This window comes from Musca autumnalis, unplaced genomic scaffold (genome assembly GCF_047663935.1).
Source record: "Musca autumnalis isolate F117 unplaced genomic scaffold, ASM4766393v1 scaffold_3, whole genome shotgun sequence".
In the NCBI taxonomy this organism is placed as follows: Eukaryota; Metazoa; Arthropoda; class Insecta; order Diptera; family Muscidae; genus Musca; species Musca autumnalis.
The window spans coordinates 215,659,590-215,685,326 of NW_027411866.1; the positions used below are offsets into that span (position 1 = coordinate 215,659,590).

Genomic DNA, 25,737 nt, shown 5'->3' on the forward strand with positions numbered 1-25,737 from the left:
ATTCAATAAATGAATTGATTGTTATGTTTAAACATCGTCTTTCATTCAATCGACCACCTCCGTAAGAACATAACATTATTGTTTATACTAATTTTTATTTATTTGCTTAGGGGTAGTTTACACTATATGTAAATATCATATGACATGAAATTTTTCATCATTATATAGTCGCTAATATGTGCAATATTGGGGATTTTCCTTACGCCATTTACTTTGTGCGTCCACACCAGCAAAAATGTAATAAAATTACGTCTCCACATTGCCTGCGTGGGTAGATATGAAATGTTTTTATTTCGTGTCATATGACATTTACATATAGTGTAAACTACCCCTTAAGAATATTTCTGTTTTCCTTTTAAAGAGGAAAGATTTAGGCACTAAAACACAAAGATATCTGCCGTTGGCCCCGGCACACACTAATGCTAAGTTTACATTTACGAAATCCACTCGATTTCATCTGTCAATTCCATAGCTCAAACGTCAAATGAAATCTCATCTGAAATCCATTGGATTTCATTTGACGTTTAACCTATGGATTTGACAGATGAAATCGAGTGGATTTCGTAAATGTAAACATAGCATAAGAGCTATTTCACTGAAATTTTGACGTAAAAAATGTAAAATAAAACGGACTGTTTGTTTCATAAGAATAACCGTATACACTAGTTTCTTGAAATGATGTGTTTTTCCAAAAAAACATAAAATTTCTTGTCAAAATTTCAGTGAAATTACTCTAGTGTGTACCAGGACTTGTTTAGGAAAGTCAATTGACTTTCTTAAGTCCGTGTTTACACACACGGGAAAGTAAATTCAGTTTTTAGGCAATAGGGGGTAGGAAAGAGTATTGAGGAGCTCTTTCCTCTCCGCTCTCTCCCAAAAACTCAATTTACTTTCCCGAGAAATTTGTGTGTCTAAACACAGACTAAAATTTACTCGCATCTGTTTAACACTGATCTTATACTATGTTTACATTTACCAAATCCATTCTATTTCAAGTGTCAATTCCATTGCTGAAACGTCAAATGAAATCCAATCGATTTCAGATGAGTTTTCATTTGACGTATACGCAAAGATATTGACAGCTGAAATCGAGTGAATTTCGTAAATGTAAACATAGTATTATGTTTACATTAATGACGTTAACACCGTTAATTTAAATCTGTTTTACATACCGTATAGTCTAAATGGCACCCAAAATAAGCCTTTTAAAGATTTGCGATACGTCTTTCATTAATTTAACTTATCTAGTGTACCCTAATTTTAACAAAAAACCGTTATGGGTTGCACCATGGTGGAATAAGAAGGTGTTACATCAAATCATGTCAAACGTCAAATTTGCTCACAATAATGTATTACTGTGAATTGCTTGTTTACATTTTGTATGTGATTTTATTCACAACAGCGCATTTTGACAACTGGTATGAAGATCAGCTGTTTTTGGCGTTACACCTTATTATTCCACCATGATTACACCTTATTATTCCACCATGGGTTGCACTCATACTACCGATTACTCACAACATTTTTCGATCTAAAGATCTCTGGCGTCCTAAATGCATTTGTCATTATCAGCTGGTTTATGAAAAACATTTTTTTTAGTTTACGTGGAATTCAATTCATATTGTATTTGTGTAGTTTTGATTGTTTTTAGTAAAAATAATAAGAATAAATTAAATAAATAGATTATCATTCTGCACTAAAATATAATAACAACAACATGATTGAAGTTACAGATCTACAAAGTATGTAATGCAACAAAGAAACTTGGAAAATAAAACAAATTACGAACCCTTTAACCTGAAATTATGTATTTGTAATTCCTCTAATTGTAGAAATTGGTATTGGCCTATCTGGAATGGGTATAGCATTCCTATTTCTTGGTGTACTATTCTTATTCGACAAAGGTTTACTGGCCATTGGAAATGTAAGTAAATATCGCTTGTCTTCATTGTTGCTTCCCCTTTAAAACAGCCGCATATTTCCCAATGCCTTGTTTGTGTGAGGTCAACACTTCCTAATGTGTTTTATGCCCTTTTCAGATTTTATTCTTATCAGGCTTGGGCTGTGTTATCGGTTTAGAGCGTACATTTAGATTTTTCTTTCAACGACATAAAATCAAGGGTTCCATAGCATTTTTTGGCGGCATTTTTGTTGTTTTGCTGGGATTCCCTATTATTGGTATGGCAATTGAATCATATGGATTCTTTGCATTATTTAGGTAAGTTTTAATGTGATTTTAAATACTTTGTTCATAGTAATTTGTGTATTTGTTTTATTTTAGTGGTTTCTTCCCAGTGGCCATTAGTTTTCTTAGTCGGATCCCCATATTGGGTTCATTGTTTAATACACCATTCATGCAAAAGGTAAGTGAATGCAAGTATGAAACTTTAAATGCAGTGCTTTCTGAAAATAATATACATAACTAATATTGGGATAGGTCAGACACTCTGTTGTAATGATGATAAGAACAGATATTGTTGAGATAGAAGACTAATGTGCCACATAATTGCTTGCAATGACTGTACAAAGGGAGTCTATTTAGGACGTGCTGAAGATTGAACTGCAAAAGGATAGGGACAAAGAAGTTTTTATAGACGCACAAATCGTAATTGAGTCGCCTATTATGGAAGAGTAGATGCGAATCTATCACAGTCTAGGAGTCTTTCATAGTAGAAGTGGAAGAGAGAAAGGAGATTTTATTATAGACAAGCAACATGCAAAGCTAAAGGGAAACAGTTATAGAAGAACTAAAGGGAGTCGAGATATAAACATCCCAGAAAGGAGAATGGTGTATTTTATAGACAATCTAAAGGGGAGGCTATTATAGGACAACATTATAGACGTAATTAGAGCGGCTAATTCGGCCCAAGATATATCTCGTGAGAGCGACTAATTTCAAAAACGAGTTCTTCTATATACCCTTTTTGAAAGAAAAGTACTTCTATAGAAACATTCTGAACTTTCTTCTATGGACCTTTTCTAGGAAGGCTGCTTCTATTGATCTTTTCTCAAAGAAAGGGTGCTTCTATGGACCATTTCTAAAAGAAACGGTGCTTCTATGGACCCTTTTTCAAGGAAAGGGTGCTTCTATGGACGCTTTTTCAAGGAAAATGTGCTCCTATGGACCCTTTCTGAAAGAAGGGGTGCTTCTATGGAACCTTTCTGAAAGAAGAGGTGCTTCTATGGACCCTTTCTGAAAGAAGGGGTGTTTCCATGGATCCTTTCTGAAAGAAGAGGTGCTTCTATGGAGTCCTTAAAGCAAACTTTGGCTCAAGTTTTCACACATTTTACCTTATCTCGGAATTTTAGAATACATATTTCGGAAGACCTAACTGAAAATAGGTATATAGCTAGAATCGAAATATTAGAGAATTTCAAAGAACATTTATATGTACTTTAGCCCAAGTTTCCAAAGGCTTCATGTGACCAAATTTACAAAACAACCATAGAGGGGTCATTAACGGCTAAAGTTATCAAATTGTGCACCTTATCTTGGAGCTTTGGATTCCATATGTGGGAAGTCCAAACCATACGTTGAAAAGGAAATCCAAAAAAATGTATTCCAAGTTTCCAAGGAAATTTGACGAACCGGTGACTGTGACGGAATATGTTTAACATGCCATCATTTGGCCATTTACAACATAAGAACATCAACTCCTCCACGTAATGTTCGCTTACATTTCCTAAGTACCCATAACACTAGGTTGCAATCTTTGATATGAGAGAAATCTAACATCGTCCCTTCTTGAGTGTCCGTAAAAAATGTATTTTGAGAAGTAACACTCCAAAGTCTACATGTAACAAACATTTCAAAACGATCCGCGTAAGTCCATGATGGTTTTCTTGCAGTATATCAGCTTTTGCCCACAAAACACCAATCCGATTCACCAAACGAACATTCCAGAACACATTTTAATTTAACTTGTTAACAACATTCACATTTGTGCTTAGTTTTTTTTTTTGTGGACGAGAATTTTATTCCATTGAACTAGGTTTTAAATTTGTTTATTGGTTTCACTCCATATTTCACTTAACATCGTTTGTTTTAATAGTTTATTAGAAATTACAAAATAACTTTTCTAAGAATGGCTATTGGAAATCACAAAGCTCTTGACACTGCTTAATGATTCTTATTCCATTCTTCACGTTCTTCACGCTCCTTGACGACTTCATTCAAATAGGGTTCCAAGTATTTGACATCATCTTCGTATTTTGTCCATTGATCCTTGGGCAAGACTGTCTTGGTCATGGACAAGTGCAAAGCACGCATGATACGATAGTTGCGTTCATCATACAATTTGCGGGGAAGACGACGGATTGCTTCCTTTACATCTTCGTTTTCATACAAACAATCGTCACGGTGGAGACCTATAAAAATTTTGCAAACAAAAAAATGAGGTTAGGTTTTTGTGGCACATAGAAGTCTTGAGTGGAACTCTTTTTGGAATTCCCCTTATCTATTCGTCTACTTGGAATACATACCATATTGATTGAATCCAGACAAGTTGTAGGCCCATTTACCCAAGCTGGCTATAAAATTATTATAGAGAAAAAACCATTACAATTTCATTGTTTACGTAATAATGGAGGCTGCTTAGTTTTTATGTTTAGATTTCTTGGGAGATGAGTAATGTAAATTACTTTTACTCCTTTTCTTTGAGATACTTACAGAAAACCATGGGACCGCGTCTTGCTACATAGCCAGCCATTGTTCTATTTTGTTAATTTCTAAATAAAACTTGAAAATTTCTTCACAAGTTGCCTTGTTTTACAGCTGAGTTTCAGAAATTCTGAAAAACTTATATGATGTCGCTGAAATGTCAAAATGACAACTGCCTCCTCAAATTGTAATGGGTTAGGTGATTACTGGTTACTCTTTTGTATACAGAGTCGTATTATTCTTTTCTGTGATGTCATTTCAGTGTGAATGCACGAAATACATAGTGCCGTTATTGATGTACAATTTAAAAGAGAATGAAAATTAACGGGAGCATTGAGGAGAGTAAAATGTGGAAAAAATGTTGTGTTTTATTTAGGAAGTTATTTTGCAAAAAAAAAAAAAATTACTAAATGTTGTCTTAACACGTACGCTAATGAAAAGGGACTGATTTGAGAATGCAATTAACATCCCATAATCGATAATTGCCGCAAACAAATGGTCAAGTGTAAATGTGAACATAGATTAATAAATTAGCGGCGTCTGTGTACTTTTAAGGTTTTGCTGGATAACAAATTATCCATTTGACAGGACTTTTATTGGTCTGATGTTAACAGGAACAAGCCTGTTGCTGAATAATGGTATTTGCCTTAACATGTAAACATACTGTGACAGTTATATACAAATCATACTAAAGTGTACCCTTAGGAGATGTTACTTTGACTGCTCTTGATTGGTTTTATATCATTAATAACAAATAATTTTTCTTATTATTTTTCAGCTCGTACAAAAACTTGGCGGTGATGCTGGCCGAACGAGGGTATAGTTTTAAAATACTTTCTTTTCCTTTCTTGTGTAATTATATCTCATCTAAGTAAATATAAAAAAGAGATGTTTAGTATAATTTAATTTAGAAAAAAAAAACAATCCCCTCTTAACTAAGAACCAAACGAAAAAGACAAACAAAAAGAAAAGAACAAAATCTATTACTTTGTAATCAAATTTTGTTTGCATAAAAGCAATCAACAATATACAATTTTTTCTAAACGAGATGAATATTTACAGTGTAAGTGAAAAAGAAAATTAACGATATAATTTCATTAAGTTTTTGTACAAAGTAATTAATCTGTGTATGTGTGTTGTGTCTGCTCTGCCTGTGCGAAAAACGAAGAAAAAATATAACAAAAAAATCTCTAAAATAACAAGAAATCTGACTTTGATTTACTGTGATTGCTGCATGTTAAGGAAAACTTCCTTGAAAATCTCTCAATTGAATAACCCGTGCTTATTAAAATCAGTCAGTTGCTTTAATTTGTTCACAAAATTTTATTTTTTGTTTTACAAAAAAGTTATGGCTTTTTGTATTTATTTTAGTTTACTAACCAAAAAAAAAAACTTAAAATGTACCCGTTAATATTTTTTGGCAAACATTTTTAATGGAATTATTTTCATTTGCAACTAACTCTTGCAGGACACCACTATGACAGGATAGTACACGACCCAGGGAAGACGAATTAACCTTCAACTTGAAAACGCACATTTTCATTTCAGCTGTATCCTGTTGCAGCAGAGGTGATGGAGTATGTTCCACATATTCCAATTGCAAAGAATCTGAAAACAAAACAAAAAACACATTTCATTTCAACAAATCATTCAACATAATCCAACAACTTACCACTATCATAAAAACGACCAACACTCCAATTTAGTAACATTTCCATAGGAAATTCCAATATTTGTCTACGTATCATTTTTAAAATATAGCTAACAAAACCAATACCAAGACGCAGCTGAAATGGTATGTTTAAATTTTATTTTGTTTTTTGTTTTTTTTTTTTATTGTTTCATTAGCGGAATTCACTCTGGTGGTGGATTTAAAATATTACCACCATGTGTGAATACCGCTATTGTTCATTATTGCAAAACTTACCGTTGTAAAGACAACATAATAGGTAAGTACTGTGGGAAAGAGAAATAGTAAACAAGCAAAGAACACCGTACCCAAATATAGCTGACGATTCATATAGCTATGTGATTCGACACGATCTGAAATATGGCAGAGTTGGATACATTCATGAGTAGTATTAAACTTATTGTTTGGTAAAACATAACCTTACTTTTTAGCACATTTTTTCGTTTACCCAAAAACATTTTCCACAGAACTTGAAGGCCCTTTATTTCGACTTTATATAAGCTGAAAAGGAAAAAGAAATTATATAAGCATAAAGTGAGGTTATGGCGCTTAAGTGCAGTTTAGGGACACCATCTTGAATCAAGTGAAATCTTAAAAAAGACCTCTCCTGGATACGAAATTCAGCCTGTTTAAGAGGCCCTCTTGAACTGTACTTAAAGTAATGAGATATAACCACACTTTTTGTCTCGATTCTTGGAAAATATGGACTTTCCCTAAAAATTGCCTTTATAGTACGTTTACATTTACGATATCGAGTGGATTTTAACAGTCATTTCCTTTGCGTATGCGTCAAATGAAAACTCATCTGAAATCCACTGGATTTCCTTTGACATCTACGCAATAGAAATGACATGAAATCGAGTGGATTTCGTAAATGTAAATGTACTATTATGGAATGTAATCAAATAATACTTACACAGCCGCATAAATGCTAAAACAGTGAGCATGCAAACCAATAACCGATATAATATCACTAAGTAAGGCCAATTGATATGACAGACCCATGGAACCCAGAAATGTTATGGGTACAAATAGCTGTCTAATACACGGTTCTATGGCATCTGTATTGGAAAATAAAATTCAAACATTAAAAAAACAAACGCAGAATAATGATGTTATACTCACTTAAAAATGTATCCCACAATTCCACATGATAACCAAAACATTCCAAGAGGAAGTTGTTCAACTGAACATTTAATTTCAAACCAATTGGTGAGCCTTTCAATGAATGCAATAGTATGCGAAATTTGTTAACAATGAACTACAAAAAACACCAATAGTATCGTTAACAAAAACTTTAATTTTTTAGTACCACAAACTTACATGTGAAGACTTGATGAGATAATTTCCTGGATTGTCAATACATAAAACTAAAATTAACATGACACACAAGCCCAAAAAGGTATCAAAGGCAATGTTGAAACGGCGTTTTCTGAAAAGAGTCACAACAGGTACATAATATAGCCTTATTTATTTTTTTTAATACCTATACATTTTTACCTGCACCTCCTAAATTTCATCCACTCCTTATAGTGTTCACACAGGACAGTGTGTTGAAAAATATATTTAAATGGTGGCTGATATAGGAATATGGTCAAAAGCCACATCATTAAATTGAATATAAATTCAAAACTTCGAAAGACACAACGTTTAACATCGTATAAAAAGAAATCTTCAGAATCTACTCCCGTATCCTGTTGCTCCAGGGATTCTTTGGTATATAGCAATTGATAGAGAAAATGCATATCATCATCACAACTTGTTTCCTCTTCATCGCAACATTCTTGAGTTGATTTTCTTGGTGGATTTTCAATGGATTCCTTTAAATCCTGCAGCTTAAGTATGCGCCGTTCTTCGTAGAGAAAAACATTTATCTTACCCGCCTTCTCAGGTTTTATGCTTAATTTATTTAAATAAATATTAGGTGTTTCACGATCATAGACAAAGGATAAAGCCACATCATGGTTACGTTGTGTACTAATGGCTTCTTTGGCATTTATAATGTGTCCCAAATGTCGAAACTTTTTTTGCAATCTATCAATCTTTTCTTCTTCATCACGACGGCCAGAACTGATGGCGCAGGCAATGTAATACGATATACAATTATTATCGCCTATTTTTATTTCACCATAAATATTACTATTTTCTTTGTTATAAAAAAGTTCTATCGGCAGAAATATTTTAATACTCATTTAAACAAAGTTTTTCAAAAGCAAATTAATGTTTAGAATGTGTGTAGAAAGAAGAAAGTGACAAAAACTAAAAAAAAATCTATGAGGCACTCACTATGAAATGGTTACACAGGTGATTTTAAACGGTATTCTCCTTAAATGATAACAAGTGAAACAAAACAGTGTTGCAACTAACAAAAAAGAAAAAAACGCAAAACAAGAAATTTACAAAAACCTTCTGTAGTGCAACTCTGTAACTTTTTTTAATAACGAACCGACATCGGTAGTTAACAAAAATATTCGGTTGAGTTAACGAATGTGCTATTCTGTAACTTTGTGTTACCGATTGTAGAAATCGTTAGCAGATACCGACGAATATTGATGGAAAGACAAACAGTCGAATATAATCAGGGCATTCATATATATTTCCCTCGGAATTTTTCCGCAAGGAAAATAATTTATAAAGGTGAAAATTTCTGAAAAATCATTATTTTAAAACGTGGAAAACTGCTAGAATCTCCTAATTATGGAATATTCTTGCCTAATCTACAAAAATATTCCCTTTTTGGACATAAGTACGTAAATAAAAAATTGTGAAATTGGGGAAAAGGAACAAATTCCGCACGGAATTTTTATTCATGATTGCCCTGTATATTTCAATATTTATTGCAGTAATGTACTGTCGTTAACGCTTCAGTTACACATGCCAGTGAATTGGTGCCAATTGAGTACATGTATTATACTCGAAAATGCCGAAAAAGTGTTCGACTGTCATACAGTTTTCTTGTGTGTTTACACATGCCAGTGCAAGTTCAATTTCAAAATTAATTATTAATTATTTTAAGGCGCATTAACACACAAAAGTACATTATATTTCAGATTTAAAACACAATTCACAACATATTTTATTACTTTTTATTTTATTTCGTTTTAAAAAGATTGTTTTCAATCATAAACATAATGAATCTGGTATTACCGCCTTTTCAATATTGTATAATCTCAGAGGGGAAATTATTTATCAACCTATATTTGCATGAAAAACATCAAAATTATGTCTTTACTAACCACTAATATATTGCAGCTACCGAGACGTATTATTTGTGTTTCCTAATCTTTTTGAAAATATGCATTAAATCTTTGCATTCTTAAAAGAAACAAAAATGTACATGGATTAAAAAATAGTCTCGGCAACTCTTTTTTCATTTTCGACATATCATTGGCAGCCAGCTCAAAATTTTGCTGGCATGAAAAATCTAGTGCCAGTGGAGTCGACAATTCAAAAAATGTAATTGTGGTAGTAAAATATTGTGTATGTATTGGTTTTTTCGAACTGCCACTGGCATGTGTAAAAGTTGGGTAAGCCTTAACTTTACAATAATTTATTTATTTATTTATTTCAAAATTCATATATGATACAAAGCCTCAATGGCCAATTAAACGTATCTCAAGACAAAAAAACCTGGGGCCTAATTACGTGATTCGATATCGAGTTGTTTCGACCCGAGTACTCAAAGTTGGGATGACAACATTCGTTATCGAGTAAAATTATCGAGAAATTGAGCATAAATTTGCGAGTAATTTCTCGTAGCCAAATGGCCTATCGTAAACAAACGAAATGAAAGATTTCTTATTGTATTTTTGTTTAAAATGTAAAAAATTTTGTTTATTGGCGGTTTATAGAGGAAAAATGATATTAGTAAATAATTGTGAGCATTCTTTACACAAAATAACAAGAGAAATTGGGAAAAGTCCTTTTCAGTCGTTTTGAGAAATTGTGATAAAATTAGAATTAAAATAAATACATATGCATGCTATCATTAACCAAAAATTAGTGTTTGCAGTCGTTAAAATACAAGTTGAAAAAATATGAATTTCTGCAAAACAAAAAATTATTTATGGGCCGATTCCGTACAGCGAGGCGAGTCATGTCGCGTCGTCTATCGTCTCTGTGACAAAATTTAAAAAATGCACTACGTACAGCGATAGAAAATAATCGTCGATAACAAGTTATTTTTATTTTATTTTTATTCGTTAGTAAAAATGTACGGCGACAGCTAATTTGTTGTCGCCGGAAAATGAACATTTCGGCGACAAAATTTGACGACGTCAGGCGATATTGCCATACGGAATCGAAAAATTGCATTTGGCGACGCGACACGACTCGCCTCGCTGTACGGAATCGGCCCATTAATATTAATAGCCTTCACTTTATAAGTGAACAACTTTTAATAAAGTGCATTTTAAACAGTTCATCCCCCGTTGTTTACCAAAGGAAATACTCTCTCAGAGAGGCTAAGTCAAAACACCCACCAAATTCTCTCATTTATTTTGAGAGAGAATTATTAAGGTAGATGTATTAGCAAACTGTAACAAGAATGTCAAAACAATTTTGCAAACATTACTAATTTTCATATTTTCTTAGCACAACTTCATTCCGAAATTATTATTCAATGTATTGTTCAAAAAATTCCACAAATATTTACATTTTTCATCCATAATTTTGTTTTTTAGTTTTTGCTTTGAAATAAACACATTTTTTTGACATCTACCTTCATAACATTCCCTGAAGAACGCATAGTTCGATTACCGGTTACTCTCGAAACATTCGATCAACGATTTCGATCGAGTCTTATCATGCCGTTTTTTTCTCGTGTCGAAAACTTATTCACGAGTAAATTCACGATCGAATCGACTCACATAATTAGGCCCCTGAGTTATAAAATAATCAATTCAATTTAATTTACTTAAATACATTAATATATAACAAATAATTATTATTTAAATGCAGATATATTTCTTCGGCTCCCCAGCCATAAAAACAGTTAAAGAAAAAAAAAAAACAATAAAAAAGTCCAAAGAGTAGTAACTCAACATGTGCTGATTATTCAAAGAGTGACTTATTATACATGACTTTAAATATATATGGATTGTTGTTCACGTAGCCTTTGCATGTATCTAAGGATTTTCAAACGAAAAGAGTTATTGGTGTGAGAAAAAATACGTAGTTCTATTGGTAAAAAATTCCAAAACCGAGCGACTCTGACTAAGAAAGACTTAGAATACACATCTTTCAAAATCAAAGGAATAAAAATCTGAGGATTTCTAATAGTGTTTAAAAAAGTAAATGTCCTACTAAGAGCAAAAGGCATGCCATTTTTAATAAGATTGTAAAAAAGCAACACACAACGATAATTGACAAACATATCAAATGAGCACCCTAGAAAACGAATGACATGTTCAGATACATGACTTCTTCGTCGAAGATTAAATAAAAAACGTGTAATAGTATTCACAATACGGTTCACTTTGTCAATATTTCCGCCAATAGTGCCAGAATATACCTCAAACCCATACAAGACTTGAGATAACAATAGAGAATTCGCCAGCATTAACTTAATTCTGTAAGGGAGATATAAATTTGATCCATAAACTCTACGCAACATACCCCAAACTCTCCCAGACAAAGCATCAATATGACTCTCAAATGAAAGATCACAATCAATAATTACACCCAAACACTTGTGCTGCTGTACGAAGTCGGATAATCGAGGTATAACTGTATTAATTTTAATTGCTTGTATTAAGTCCCAATTTACATTGGGCGAGTTTACTTGCGGCAATTGTCAGTTTGTAGGTGAGAGAGGGTGCTGAGAGGCAAAGGGTTACCATATGCCTCACCTCTCTCTCCTACAAAATGACAATTGCCGCAAGTAAACTCGCCCAATGTAAATTGGGACTAACGCAAGAAAGTTGGGAAGTTTGGACTTCTGCAAGAAAAATTTTGTCGTTATACGCGGGTCCCCAAAGGCTCTCTGTGATAAATAGACATCGGATTTTTTGCATATTTTTGAAAATTATAATGAGAATAATTCCTTTATTGAACAACAGAAGCTGGAGCTTGGTACGTATTACTGATTATTTTCAATATGACATCGAATTTCTATCATTGGAACGATACAATTCTATATAATAACGTACATAGTTACAATTGGTTGAAATTTCAAAAATATGCAAAAATCCGATATCTAGTGATAAATATATCAACATGATCTGGCTTGAGCCGAACAATTGATTGGTCACCTAAACAATGGCGGGAACAAAATGAATACTCTACCAGCTGGCGGAAAAAATCTGAAATTTTTTTAAATTGTAACTTTTTTCCTAATTAGCCGGCCTTCGGCCTGGAAATTGAGACTTTCTCCTATGGACAGGATCCAATTTATGGCACGGGAACAACATATTTTTAATTTAAATTTTTTCTTACTTTAACAAGGGTGGTAAACATTTCCGCCAGGTGATAGAGTATTTAATTTATGCCCAATGTCGGTTATTTTGAATGAAAATTCCCCTTTCTTTCCGCCGTTTCAACTTAAGGGAGAAAGCGAAAAAACACACGGGGAGTTTTCATTCAGAATAACCCCAAATATTTGTTCCCAAAGTTTATACTAATAAGCAATTAATTTTTTAGTGAACTGTATATGAAGTTTTATTCATTATTTTTCTTATATAAACCAATAGTAGTATATGTATATATTTTTACTTAATATACATTGTCATCAAGTTTTGTAATTGGTTGTAACTAAACTCATGCTACAACTCATTTAGCTTACATTAGTCTAACAGTAATCCATCCACGACTAGGGATATTATATAGAAACAAAAAAAAAAAGGAAACGCCTTAATCTTTTCTACGTTTCTTGTCCGAACTACTGCCTGAGCTGCGATCTGTTTTATCCTCTCCCCGTTTGGGTGCCTTTTTGGCCATGTTCAAGAACTGATCCAAACCAAAAGGATCTTCTTCTTTTTCAAATTGTACGGGGCCACTGCGAGCCGGCGCACCACCACCCGCCCCACGTGATGTTCCTGAGAATTCCTTGTCGGGTACAAAACGTTGTGTATTAACAATACGATCCAAATCTGCTCCGTAATTATCATTATCAACCTGTTTACTGGGTCTATAGAGATGTGAACCCATAGAATTGGCATCACGCCATGGCTTATCATAGACATTATAAGCTTCATCATCACCATAACCTGAATCCATACCTTTGGTGGTGTTAAATAGACGTTGATCAAACAACGCTTCCCCATTGCTGTTCGTTTTGGCTGGCATACCAAGAGCAATTTGTTCGGAAATATCACGTTCACGTTCTTTTTGTAATTTGGAACGCTTGTCAGGAGCTGCTCTGGCCAAATTACGATCTCTTTGGCGTTCACGATGACGTTCAGCCCTTAATTCATTACGTTCTTTGGCTTCTGCACTTGAGCCGGCGGCATCTGCATCTGTGGGATTGCGTAGACCAGCACGTTCTTCACGTGCCCTTTGAGCCATCATACGCAACATATCTTCCTTCTTTTCCTTTTCTTTTTGGGCCAATTTCTTTTCAAGCTGGGCACGGGCTTCCACCGCCTCTCGAGCTTTACGATCGGCAATATATAAAGCTTCTGACATTTTGGCAAACTTTTCATTTATGTGAACTTGCTGCAAACCTCTACCATCTGCAGCCAATCTCTTGTCCAAAGGTATGGTATAACCTTTGGCGTTTTTCCAATTCGATATGCATGGTGGTATTTTCCATTCTTTTTGTTCCTTGACAGTTACCTTGCGGGAGGGTGAGTGTAGTACTGGGGCAGGTGGTGAGGGTGGACCTCTTGGAATTTTTTTGTTTATGCGAAATTTAGGTGGTTCCATGGGATCTACTTGAGCTTCAACCATACGTATAATTCTCTGCTTGGCTCCCGAATTGAATGCATCTCCCTGCTGGGAGGGTGTATAACGTATATATTGTGCCGGAGCTGATTTCTCGGCATGACGAACCGGCATGGCGGCTGCAATTTTTTGATTTGTCAACTTTTCCAAAGCTTTTCTCGTTGCCTCTGTGGTCTCGGCAATAGTTTCAGCATCAGGTCTTTGCAACTCCTCTGCATCTTCGGACAACACTTCTGCTGGCAACAGTTGCGATATTGAGGAGTATACAATTTTATCCTTACCATGTCCCTGCCTGGCAATGGCATCATATTTAATTTTCCCCTTTTCATCTAAACGCACAGCAAGAGCATTTGATTTTTTGCCCAAACTAGCGGGAGCACCCATACCCAAGGGATATTGTGCTACATGAATTTCCGGAAACGCACCACCGTCACCAAAATCTGCTTCTGTACGTGGTACCCAATCTTTACGTTGTCCATAGGGGGGTGCAGCAATTTTTGCTGATACCAGTGCTCCAATTTGTGGAGCTCCACGAGCAGCCACGCGTCTTTCATCCTCACGATCCCACACAGCATTTGTGGGCGTGGGTAAAAGACTGGAAAGTGACATTATACAGGTGTGGAGCGATCTGTTTTTTGTATGATAAACAAGAGAATTCACGTTTAAATTGTTAAAATAAGCACTATGACAAACTCCTATGTCTGAACTAGTTTGGGATGAAAGACAGATTGTCGGACAACAAAGTTGTGTTTATTTTGCTGTTAACGGCGTTGCAAAGTTGTAACTACAAAGTCAAACGGAACAAAAAATATCGCTGTGTGGCGTAGGGATACGTAAGTCGACTTGTTGGTATGAACAGTTAGCCGCCGTTTAGAATAAAATTCATTTTTGAAAGATTATCGACTACAAATTTGTGTTATTTAGGGGTAGTTTACACTATATGTAAATTTCATATGACATGCAATTTTCCATGGTTATATATTCGCTAATATTTGCAATGTTAGAGATTTTCCTTACGCCATTTACTCTGTGGGCCCACACCATCAAAAATGTAGAAAAACTACGTCTCCACATTGCCTCCGTGGGTAGATACGGAATGGTTTTTTTTCGTGGCATATGACAATGATAGATAGTGTAAACTACCTCTTAGCTGCGTCAAGGCCGCGGCCATGGCGCAATAACACAGGTACAACGGCAAAAACAGCTGATTATCACATGCATTATTGTGAACAAAATTACATACAAAAGGTAAACAAGCAATTCACAGTAATGCGATATTAGCTTTGTTCCTTTACTTTTTTAATGGTAAGAGTGGTAAAAGAGAAAAGTGTCAAAATTGTTCAAAATTGCTCTCTCATGAACATTTTTACCAGAAAAGTAAAGGAACGGAAAAATGGTAGATCCGGCAGCAATGTCAGAAAAAAACATAAAAAATCAATTTTCGTCTTTTATTTCACAGTTTTTTATTTAGTGTCGTCAGTGCTAGGCTTTTTCTTCGGTTTTTCGTCCATTTTGTGAAATAATCGTCAAACAAAAGTCGAAAAATCAGTTCTGCCATTTTCTAGCAGCAGAAATTTTGCTGGTAGCCTGTGGTAGAAGAGAAAGCCATTTTCGCTCTCTCCCCTCTCACTCTCTTAAAAATTGCTTCCAGTTTTGCCACTTTTCGGGGTTAAGGAACGCTTTGCAGGTTAAAAATGGTAACAAATGGTTAAAATGGTAACCTCAGGTAAGTAAAGGAACACAGCTATTATGACGTTTAGTGTGGTAAATTGTCCGATTATTGTTATCGATGTAACACCTACTTTTTCCCGCCATGGCCGCGGCACATACGGTCGTTGTGTAACGCGTTGCACGTTGAAAGCAACAACCATATGAAAAATGTGTAAGTGATGCCAAGTTTGTTCTTGAAGTTTTCATCTGGTTGTTGTAACGCGACGCTCAACGCGCCGTATGTGCAGAGGCCTTTACACAAGAAACAAAGCAGCAGCTACAAATCAAACGGTTGTTACAAAACGGCTTTGTTCCATTGTGAATGATGTATGTTAAGGCGATATGTCAAATGTATTTGAAGTATTTGACAAAAGACAACATATATATCGTGTTAAGAGAAATCGATCTCAAATGATAACGGCGTTGATGTCACCAAAAAAACTTGAAACAAGTTGAGCTGACACTACGCGAATAAAATTATAGCTCTGTTCCTTTACGTTCAAGAATATTCAAGTTTTACCACTTTTTACTCGAAAAGCGTTCCTTTACTTCTGAAACCATACAATTTATATGGGAGCAGTTTACATCTTTTACTACTTTTGCCGGTTTTACTATTTTCAAAAATAAAGGAACAGACCATTTAATTTTCTTTAAAAACGTAAATTATTTTTTTTTTTTTACTAGACGACCTTCGGCCATGTTAGAACAAAGAAGGTAGAGTAAATACTAGTTCAGTCATCTGGGTATTGATGTTACCTTATATTGTTCTAGCATGGCCTTCGGCCGGGGATTTAATAGGCCGATTCCGTACAGCGAGGCGAGTCGTGTCGCGTTGCCAAATGCAATTTTTCGATTCCGTATGGCAATATCGCTTGACGTCGTCAAATTTTGTCGCCGAAATGTTCATTTTCCGGCGACAACAAATAAGCTGTCGCCGTACAGTTTTACTAACCAATAAAAAAAAAAAAAAAATAACTTGTTATCGACGATTATTTTCTATCGCTGTACGTAGTGCATTTATTAAATTTTGTCACAGAGACGATAGACGACGCGACATGACTCGCCTCGCTGTACGGAATCGGCCCATAAGACTCTTGGCTATGAACAGGTTAAAAGTTCGGGCGCGGGAACAAAATATCTATTAAATTATGATTTTTATCTACGTAGCCGGGCTTTAATAAGGGACAATTCAGTAGTGCGATTCTCCAACTCTTTTTTTGAGTTACCGACAAAAATCGGTAACATTAATATGTTTATAAATTCGGTAATTAACGATATTTTTCGGTAAGGTAGCGACGAATAAGAAGTAGTCGTACAGTTCTACCCATGGCACAATAATACAGGTACAATGGCAAAAACAGCTGATCTTCATTACAGTTGTCAAAATGCGTTATTGTGAATAAAACCACATACAAAATGTAAACAAGCAATTCACAGTAATGTATTATTGTGAGCAAATTTTACGTTGTGTCTGATTCATAGTGGAATAAGAAGGTGTTACATCAAACGTCAAATTTGATCACAATAAGGCATTGCTGTGAATTGCTTGTTTACATTTCGTATGATATTATATTCACAATAATGCATTTTAATAACTAGTCTGAAAATCAGCTGTTTTTGGCGCTGTACCTTATCATTGTGCCATGGGGCTGGATTCTTGTTCTGTGAAATTTTGAAATGAAAAATATTCCGTTTATATTTTTTTTTCATTTGACAGTTTTTTCCTTTATAAAAGTTTTCATTTCACTTTTTCATAGAAACAGAATTGAGCCCCTGGTCTGATTTCATGTAACACCTTCTTATTCAACCAGTAACAGTGTTGCCAACTCAAAGTTATCATTCATAATTATGCGTTTTTATTTTACCGATTTTTGTCGCAAAATAAACCCCAATTTGGAAGCATTACAAATATAATTTTCGCATTGAAAGTTAATGTCAAGAGGGTTCTATTTGAAATTTAATGATCACTTTCAACTTTATGTAAATCGCAACGCTATAAGTCTGATCGATCTGATCCAAACTATAACAAAAAATACTTACCCAGGCCAATCAATAATATTTCCCACGGAATTTTTAGCACGGAAAATAATTTTGAAAAGTGAAATTCTTTTAAAGTCGATACCCTGCCAGCATTTGGAAGTGCGTTTCTCACTCCCTCGCCTAGGAAGTCACTACGGAGACACGCCAAGGAAGATCATTGGTGTATTACACAAACTATTTCTATAGCCTTATTGTGATTACTTTTTTTCGCGTATGCCGACACTTCGGAGCGACTTCCAAGCCGATTGTTTACATTTATTTAAAGATTCAACACATTTGAAATAATATGGGACATTTTTCTGTCTGATGATTGTATGAGACGGTGGTGCAGTGGTAAGCATACTCGCTTTGCACTCTGACGGTCCGGGTTCGCTTCCCAAGTCTGGCAACAAAACATTAAATTTTTAAAATGACAAAATTAATTCTAAAATAAATTAATTAAAACAAAAGAAAAAGTCGAACGCTGACAAAACTAAATTAAAAACTGTGAAATAAAAGACGAAAATTGATTTTTTATGTTTCTTTTTGACATTCTGATAAAAATGTTCATGAGAGAGCAATTTTTACACTTTTCTCCTTTACCACCCCTATTAACTAAAAAAGTAAAGGAACAAAGCTAATGGGGGTATATGTGTTAATGGTATATTTTAAGTGGCTAAGCAACACGTCAGATTCTATCGTGTAGTCTTATTATTTTTCATTACATAGAAAAGAAAAACACATAAAAATTAAAGTGATTATTTGGTGTTGAATAAAGTATAGAGGAAATATATAGACGTCTCATCGCACATAAAATAAAACAAACAAAAAAATGATTTTTTATTATATTTCAGTATTAGGGCCATTATTACATGTGTTCTTTTACTATCTGATGGATTTGAAAATACAAAATAAACTAATTTGGAGGCATTAAAAATATAATTTTCACATTGAAAGTTAATGACTTGAAGCTCCTCCTTGAAATTCAACCATCACTTTCAACTTTAAGTTACCCGGAACGCTATAAATCTGTTCGGTAAATCCAAACTATAACAAAAGAAGACTTATAATAATGGGGGTTAGACTTTTTAATCATTTTTATTTGTTTTGCAATATATTTACTTATTTACATATATGTAACTCTGTTCAGTTAAATTATTTGTTTCCTTCTTGTGTTCTTTTTTTTCTCCAAACTTCTTTCCATGTTTCATTTCTTTATACTTTCATTCCTGTTGGTTGGTTGGTTGTTTGTTGTATGCCATATTAATTATGTGTTGTGTATGAATATTTTTATCCGATTTTGTTTTTTTATTAATAATAATATATATTCATGATAGCAATAATATTAAAAAAAAAATCTCTTATTTCAAAGTGTTGTTGTTAACATACACTGGAAAAATGGGGGAGAAAGAAGAAACAAAGTAGTGCTCGGTGATTAATTTGCTGATCGGTATTTTTTAGTTACTAAAAAATATTTAAATCTTAAGGACTTAATTCGAAATAAAAATGATTTTTCAACAAAAAAATTCGTACATTTATGATTTAATTATTTTATATAAATTTCAAAAGGATTTTTTGTATTTTAAAACAAGTAAAGAAGACATTAATTAAAAAACAACTTGATTTCTTTTTCTTTATATAAAATATTATTTTTTTTTTTAATTAGAATTTTTTAATAACAAAATATGAAAAATATATAGAGACTTAAATTGAAATAAAAATTATATTTAATTTTTTAAAGTTTATTTTGCATTTTTGTTTTTAAATTTGCTCTTGTTTAATTCAAATTGTGTTTTCCATTTTAATTGAACAGCATTGTTATGGTTCTCCAAGGAATTTTTGCTTTTCGAAAAACAAAAATTTCCATATACAGAGAATGCATTTTTCATATATGACAACGAATGCTGTTTATTTTCTTTGTTTTTGTACGAAATGCAAATTTGGGAAAAAAAGAAAAACGAAGAAAAAAAACATATTAAAACAATTATAATTTTTCTTATAAAAATTAACAATTTCTGGGAAACTTGTAGTGTGTATAAGAGAAGGGAAATTAGAATAGAAACAATTGAATTCTATAAATATATATGTATATAAAAAAAGATATTTGTTTTTCTTCTACTTTTGGGTCGCTCGGACTTCTCAAAGAGTTGATCCGACGAAAAGGAGAAATTTGTGTGACTCGGTAGTCAGACGTACACAGAAATTTATGAGTAATTATCTTTCATTTCCGCTCTCTCACAAAAAAACCCGTAAATTTTCGCATAAAACGTCTGACTTCGGAGTGAGAGTAGGGGTTGGGGGGAATTTGAACAGATGTTAATTTTGTTACTTTTATGACATTTCGTACAAAATCTTCTCGTAATTCTTTACAACATACAACAACATTAGGGGGTTTCAACTTGTTGTTGTTACAATATATTAGGAGGCACATAAAGAAATTCGGTGTAAAATATACGAGAATTTTACATTGACAACACACGGCCGGCCATTTGAATATGTTGGATGAGTGAGTGGTTTGATTTCCATGTTCATTGTGGTTTGAATCATCTGATTTAGTTTGATTTCTTCTTTGTTAGAAGGAGTTAAATTTAAAACCCTCTTGTTGTTGTAATGTTATAGTAATTATGCTATATATAACATATGCTTAAATTAAATCATTAATAGTTTTCAAGTCTGTTGTTGTGTGTGTGTGTTTGTTTATTGTAGAGTTAGTGAGTGAGTCTGTTGTAAGCGTTGAGGAGTAGTAGTTGAGAGATAACGACATTACATTGGCCACCAGCATCATATGAAATCACACATGCAACTTTGTTGTTGATGATGAATGAAAAAGCAACAACAATATCGCTGAGGAAACATGATCCATGGGGAGGGACACCCCTTAAATTGTCTCATTATTTCCTTTTGTGGTCCTACGAAGGACTTTATGTATAGAGGAACCATGTTGTTGATCAGTTAAATAAGAAGAAGAGTTTGGAGGACAACTACTGCTACCGCTGCTGCTTTGTAGCAAATTATTGTTGGGCAATGGCAATTGTTTGGCAAAGTCACTATGAATAATATTGGGAGGAGTTGATGATGCTTTTACATTATAAACATTATGACATTTTATGACTGTATTAACTTTACGATAACTATTTTGTGGCTGTTGTTGCTGTTGTAAGAAAGAAGAGGAGAGCCTTCTTGCATTGCTCATTAACTGTACATGTCTTCTCCTTTTTAAATTAGATCCTGTCATGGTAATGTGTGGTTGTTTTTGTACTGCTGTTGGTTGTGTTTTAACGGAATAATAGGATGAAGAGGAGGCGTTTGTTGATCGACGTATTAATTTATATTTATTTAAGATGACTGTTGCATTTTGTTGTTGTTCCTCATTTTGATAACTATTTACAATTATGTTAGCTGAAGCTGAAGATGCTGCTGGCATTTGCTTGTTGTTGTTGTTTCTCTTTTGTTTACTAGTAGTACTGTCATCAAATGTCCTTTCGTCCTTAACGTTATTGTCATCGTCGTCATTGTTGTTGTCGTTGTCAGTTAGTTTTTGTTCCAGTTGTTGTTGTAGTGGTTGTGGTATGTCTTGTTCTTCTTGAATATTTTTTCTAAGATTAAGTTGCGGTCTTGAGCACAGTCCACTGTGTTGTTGCTGTTCTTGTTGTAATTGGTCCACGCTACTACTAGGAGCGTCCTTATTTATGGAAATCTCTACCGTTGTGTTACGCGCCGTATGGGTGCCCTTATCTTTCGTTTGGCTTGTTGTGCTGATTGGGCTCCTGGTGTTGGTGTTGGCCTACATGGGACAAATTTATACATTAATTTTTTGCCAAGATTAAAAGGATTAAATTTTGGTGTGAAGGAAAGGAACCGTATGCACCACATTTGCTTATCATGACATTTACACACAGGTTTTCAAAATAACATACAAATTTTGCATACAAAAGACAAACACATGTTGTTGGTTGGTTAATTGTTGCAGTTAGTATTAAAAAGAAGTTAACAAGCTAATTTTAATTATCCGTTCATATGGACAATAGTGGGTTTGAATAAGCTTCCTTTCCTTCAAAATGTTTCCAAAAAATGGCCACAAAAGAGGCTGGGCTGACTTCCAAAATGTATCAAAAGATAAAATATCAAAACAGCTGATGATTTGATTCCTTGTACCATGGTACAATAATTCTTAGGTAGGCCACAGCTAACAGCTGATTACAATTTTTTTTTGTTATGGCTTAATCTGTCAAAACCGTGTTGACATGCAGAGTTGATATTTATTATTGATCAAAAAATTCAACTCTGTTTTGTTTTCATTTCAACATTTCGTTCTTCTTCTTCTTTGTTTACTCATCCGTTATCATTCATCAAAACAATTTTGACGTTTTAAGCCATAGCGACAGGGTTGTATTTTTTTGGCGATTCTCATACCTGGCCTACCTATGAATTATTGTACCATGCCTTGTACCCTACCCTTTAAGTGGGGTACACACGATCATTTTTTAATGACAGTTTTTAAGGATTTTTGAAAATGTCCATTTTATGACTGAAAAGCAAGCAAAATTTGAGCAAAACTGATCGTGTGTACTCTGCCGCTTAAGTGGAGTACACACTATGAAACTTGAATGAGCCCGTCTTACTACAAATATGGTAACCATGGTACAAATACACAGGTAGCCGCATCGGCAATTGTTGGCAACATAAGATGTCAAAATTTGACATCAATTCAATGCAATTGACACATTATGTTACCATCAGCTGGCATACCTGTATTATTGTACCATGATGGTACAACGGCAAAAACAGCTGATTATCACATTAGTTGTCAAAATGTATTATTGTGAATAAAATTACACACAAAAGGTAAACAAGCAATTTGACGTTTGGTGTGGTAAATGGTCCGATTATTGTTATTGATGTAACACACCTTCTTATTCCGCCATGATTGGTAACTTGCCAATGTTATAAAGTTATCGGAAACATGGTGCAATATACAAGGTAAGTACTTCAGCTTTCACCAAATGTGCCAAATTCATCGTTATCGTGAATTATTCGTAATAAAATGTAAACATAAATTTTGACAGCTTGAAGAGCTTCAATTAAAATTAGTTCATATTTATATTAGACAATTTTCCTTGCGGCATGGTGGAATAACAAGGTGTAACGCCAAAAACAGCTGATCTTCATACCAGTTGTCAAAATGCGTTATTGTGAATAAAATCACAAACAAAATGGAATAAGAAGCTGTTACATCAAATCATACCAAACGTCAAATTTGATTACAATAATGCATTGCTGTGAATTGCATGTTTACATTTTGTATGAGATTTTAGCTTTGTTCCAGAACTAAAAAGTTTATACAATTTTTACGACTTTTACACATTTTACCCGAAAACCCGTTCCCGGGGTGTATTTCAGGATTTCGTGAAATCCAGTGGATTTTGGAGCGTAAGTGTTAACTTGGCATTAAACAAAAATGGCGGTGATTGACGTCCTCTTTAAAAACTTTTTACTCGACAAATTTGAGCATGTAAAAATAGTAGAATGGACGCCGGCGTCTGATTGGCTAGTACGCCGACTTTGACATTTGTTCCAGCTTTTTTGACGTTTTTTCCATTTTTGCCTTCCCGAACTTTTTGAAAAAACTTTAGGGTGGCAACAATTTTTGTCTCTTTCTCTCTTTTATGAGTTTTACTATTAAAAAGTACGGGAACAAAGCTTTTATTCACAATAATGCATTTTGACAACTAGTCTGAAAATCAACTGTTTTTGGCGCTGTACCTTATTATTGTGCCATGGCCTCTCTCATCAACAAACTGACAATTGCCGCATGGAAAATTGCCTAATGTAAATATGGACAATGGACTTAAAGGTTCACCTTATGTATTGCTTCATGATCGGATGTTTACAAACATTTTCGTCGTTTTTGGAACATTTGAACATTTTTAAATTGAATACTTTGCAAACAATGGTATCTGTTCGTACATTTTGGAAGCAAGCCACAATTATTGTTGTTGTTTTTTCTTTAGTACTTACGCGAAGATATTACTTGAAACAGCAGGTGCGGTACCTGCATTGAATTGGAAAGGAGCACTCGGTGTTGTCTGTAAAGAATGCAAAAAAAAAAAATACAATTTTGATATTTAGGTTAGAGAAGAATATGCCAAAATTAAAAAAAAAAAAACACAAAAAATAATGACCAAAGAGAATGGATGAATGGAAACGACAAGTTCAATGAAAAAGCGGAGAAGCTAAAGCATTTGCCGCAGTTGTTTAGTTTTTGTTGGTCAATGTTGGATTTTAGATCCTTTGAGTCAGGAAAATTTGAAAGTTTTGTTTAATTTAATTTATTTTTCAAAAACACAGTACCTAGCCCAGGCCCAAAACGGTTCCAAATACAACAATAAAGTTACTACTCCGAGGAGTAGTGGAGGAGATACCGAAAGAAGTTGTCTGATATACTTGATTTAAGTTTGAGGGAAATATAAGGGTGTACTTAGTGTGGTCCAATGCCAGTCACTTCTTTCGATAGGAATCGTGCATTTTAGTTGGTCACAGTAGATTTTTAGAGCTTTTGGGCTATTTTTTCAAGAAGAATGATCTTGTTTGGACGAAATGTGTTTCAGACAATTTGGAGTTGATTTAACCATGTCCGTCCGTCTGTCTATCTGTCTGGCTGGAGCGCACAATAACTCTTGAACGGATCAACCGATTCGGTCCAAAATTTGGCTTTCGTAATATTTTGTCCAAACTTAGTTTAAGTTCGAAGATGGGTTATATCGGTCCACTCCTTCCGGTACCTCCCCCACAAAAGTTGGGAAATGTTCGAAAAATTTGTGCGCTTGATAACTCTTGAAGGAAGTAAACGATTTGGTCCATACTTTGCACATCGTAAAATTTATAGCAGACTTAAATGAGGTTCAAATATGGACTCAATCGGTCCACTCCTTCGAGTACATCCCACACAAAATTTCGGAAAAGTTCAGTTTAGGACCTGCTCGCGAATCACTTTGATTTTTGTTGTAGCAATTTGTATTCCCTGCCCCCCATACGACGCTATAAGTTTCATCAGGGGTAAGTCCATACTTCCTGAGAAAATAGCCTGAAAGTTACAAAAAAACCTTATGACACCGTGTGTAGTGGTTGGAGCGCAAGATAACTCTCGAACGGTTCGACCGATTCGGTCCAAAATTTGACCTTCGTAATATTGTGTCCAAACGTAGTTTTAGTTTGAAGATAAGCCATATCGGTCCACTCCTTCAGGTACCTCGCCCACAAAAGTTCAAAAATGTTCGGAAAAATTGTTCGTAGTGTAACTCTTGAAGGGAGTGGCCGAATTGGTCTATACTTTACACATCCTAATATATCTACCAGATATAGATCAGGTTCGAATATGGACTATATTTGTCCACTCCATCCGGTACCTCTCACACAAAATTCCGAATAAGTTCACTTTATGTCCTGCTATCGAATCGCTTTGATTTTTGTTGAATCAACTTGCATTCGCTGCCTCAATTACGATGGTAAAAGTTGTTTCAGTGGCAAGTCAATTCTTCTTGAGAAAACAGTCCGAAGGGTCTATGTCGGTCCATTTCTTTAAGTACCTCCTCCGCAAAACTTTTAAACATTAAAAGCAATCAACATTTTTGTCGGTTCATACGCCCAAAAATTTTGAAACCCCCTAAATGCATAAGTTTTTTTTTTTGGAAAAAAAGGATTCAATTTACAGGGGCTGAGGGTATATCTGTCGGCAAAGCCGACTGATTCTTTTTTACTCGTTTTTAGGACAATTTCT

General features: G+C 34.2%; 5 protein-coding genes across 9 annotated transcripts in view; 1 reads left to right on the top strand and 4 right to left on the bottom strand.

Annotated features, from left to right (window-relative positions):
- Positions 1-1,555: 1,555 nt before the first annotated feature.
- LOC141398907 (vesicle transport protein GOT1B) lies at positions 1,556-6,466 on the top strand. Of its 2 annotated transcripts, none has more exons than XR_012411726.1 (6): positions 1,556-1,742; positions 1,833-1,924; positions 2,040-2,218; positions 2,282-2,363; positions 5,439-5,723; positions 6,129-6,466. XR_012411726.1 is itself a non-coding variant. In XM_073976700.1 (6 exons), the coding sequence occupies exons 1-6, from the start codon at positions 1,718-1,720 to the stop codon at positions 6,147-6,149; spliced, it is 438 nt and encodes a 145-aa protein (XP_073832801.1). In that variant the 5' UTR covers positions 1,556-1,717; the 3' UTR covers positions 6,150-6,466. The 2 variants fall into 2 exon arrangements, 1 of the variants encoding a protein (XP_073832801.1); XM_073976700.1 differs by having other exon boundaries at positions 5,439-5,477.
- On the bottom strand, positions 3,990-4,852 carry UQCR-14 (Ubiquinol-cytochrome c reductase 14 kDa subunit). The gene is made up of 3 exons (XM_073976702.1): positions 4,670-4,852; positions 4,483-4,530; positions 3,990-4,368 (listed from the first exon to the last, which is right to left on the bottom strand). Exons 1-3 carry the CDS (start codon positions 4,707-4,709, stop codon positions 4,121-4,123), a joined length of 336 nt encoding a protein of 111 aa, XP_073832803.1. The 5' UTR covers positions 4,710-4,852; the 3' UTR covers positions 3,990-4,120.
- PIG-Q (phosphatidylinositol glycan anchor biosynthesis class Q) lies at positions 5,960-8,606 on the bottom strand. Its single transcript, XM_073976693.1, has 8 exons — positions 7,851-8,606; positions 7,674-7,782; positions 7,476-7,611; positions 7,267-7,411; positions 6,775-6,851; positions 6,588-6,703; positions 6,333-6,447; positions 5,960-6,268 (listed from the first exon to the last, which is right to left on the bottom strand). The coding sequence occupies exons 1-8, from the start codon at positions 8,540-8,542 to the stop codon at positions 6,054-6,056; spliced, it is 1,605 nt and encodes a 534-aa protein (XP_073832794.1). The 5' UTR covers positions 8,543-8,606; the 3' UTR covers positions 5,960-6,053.
- A 4,375-nt stretch (positions 8,607-12,981) lies between these two features.
- On the bottom strand, positions 12,982-15,024 carry Bx42 (Puff-specific protein Bx42). The gene has a single exon (XM_073976684.1). It carries the CDS (start codon positions 14,838-14,840, stop codon positions 13,200-13,202), a length of 1,641 nt encoding a protein of 546 aa, XP_073832785.1. The 5' UTR covers positions 14,841-15,024; the 3' UTR covers positions 12,982-13,199.
- Positions 15,025-21,210: 6,186 nt separating this feature from the next.
- Nup153 (nucleoporin 153) overlaps positions 21,211-25,737 on the bottom strand; it is a 34,602-nt gene continuing 30,075 nt past the window's right edge. For all 4 annotated transcript variants that reach the window (XM_073976687.1, XM_073976685.1, XM_073976686.1 and 1 more), the window contains 2 exons: positions 23,979-24,046; positions 21,211-21,744 (listed from right to left, as the gene is read on the bottom strand). In XM_073976687.1, coding sequence (XP_073832788.1) covers positions 21,660-21,744; positions 23,979-24,046 — 153 coding nt within the window. In that variant the 3' untranslated portion in view covers positions 21,211-21,659. The remainder of the gene's footprint in view (positions 21,745-23,978; positions 24,047-25,737) is intronic.

Coding starts and splice junctions, on each gene's coding strand:
- LOC141398907 (XM_073976700.1), top strand. CDS start 1,718: ATGATTGAAGTTACAGATCTACAAA. Junction 2,364..5,438: donor ATACACCATTCATGCAAAAG/GTAAGTGAATGC, acceptor ATTATTTTTCAG/CTCGTACAAAAACTTGGCGG. Junction 5,478..6,128: donor GTGATGCTGGCCGAACGAGG/GTATAGTTTTAA, acceptor TAACTCTTGCAG/GACACCACTATGACAGGATA.
- UQCR-14 (XM_073976702.1), bottom strand. CDS start 4,709: ATGGCTGGCTATGTAGCAAGACGCGGTCCCATGGTTTTCT. Junction 4,531..4,669: donor ACGCGGTCCCATGGTTTTCT/GTAAGTATCTCA, acceptor ATAATTTTATAG/CCAGCTTGGGTAAATGGGCC. Junction 4,369..4,482: donor GTCTGGATTCAATCAATATG/GTATGTATTCCA, acceptor AAATTTTTATAG/GTCTCCACCGTGACGATTGT.
- PIG-Q (XM_073976693.1), bottom strand. CDS start 8,542: ATGAGTATTAAAATATTTCTGCCGATAGAACTTTTTTATAACAAAGAA. Junction 6,704..6,774: donor ACGAAAAAATGTGCTAAAAA/GTAAGGTTATGT, acceptor GCCATATTTCAG/ATCGTGTCGAATCACATAGC. Junction 6,448..6,587: donor ATTATGTTGTCTTTACAACG/GTAAGTTTTGCA, acceptor ATACCATTTCAG/CTGCGTCTTGGTATTGGTTT.
- Bx42 (XM_073976684.1), bottom strand. CDS start 14,840: ATGTCACTTTCCAGTCTTTTACCCACGCCCACAAATGCTGTGTGGGAT.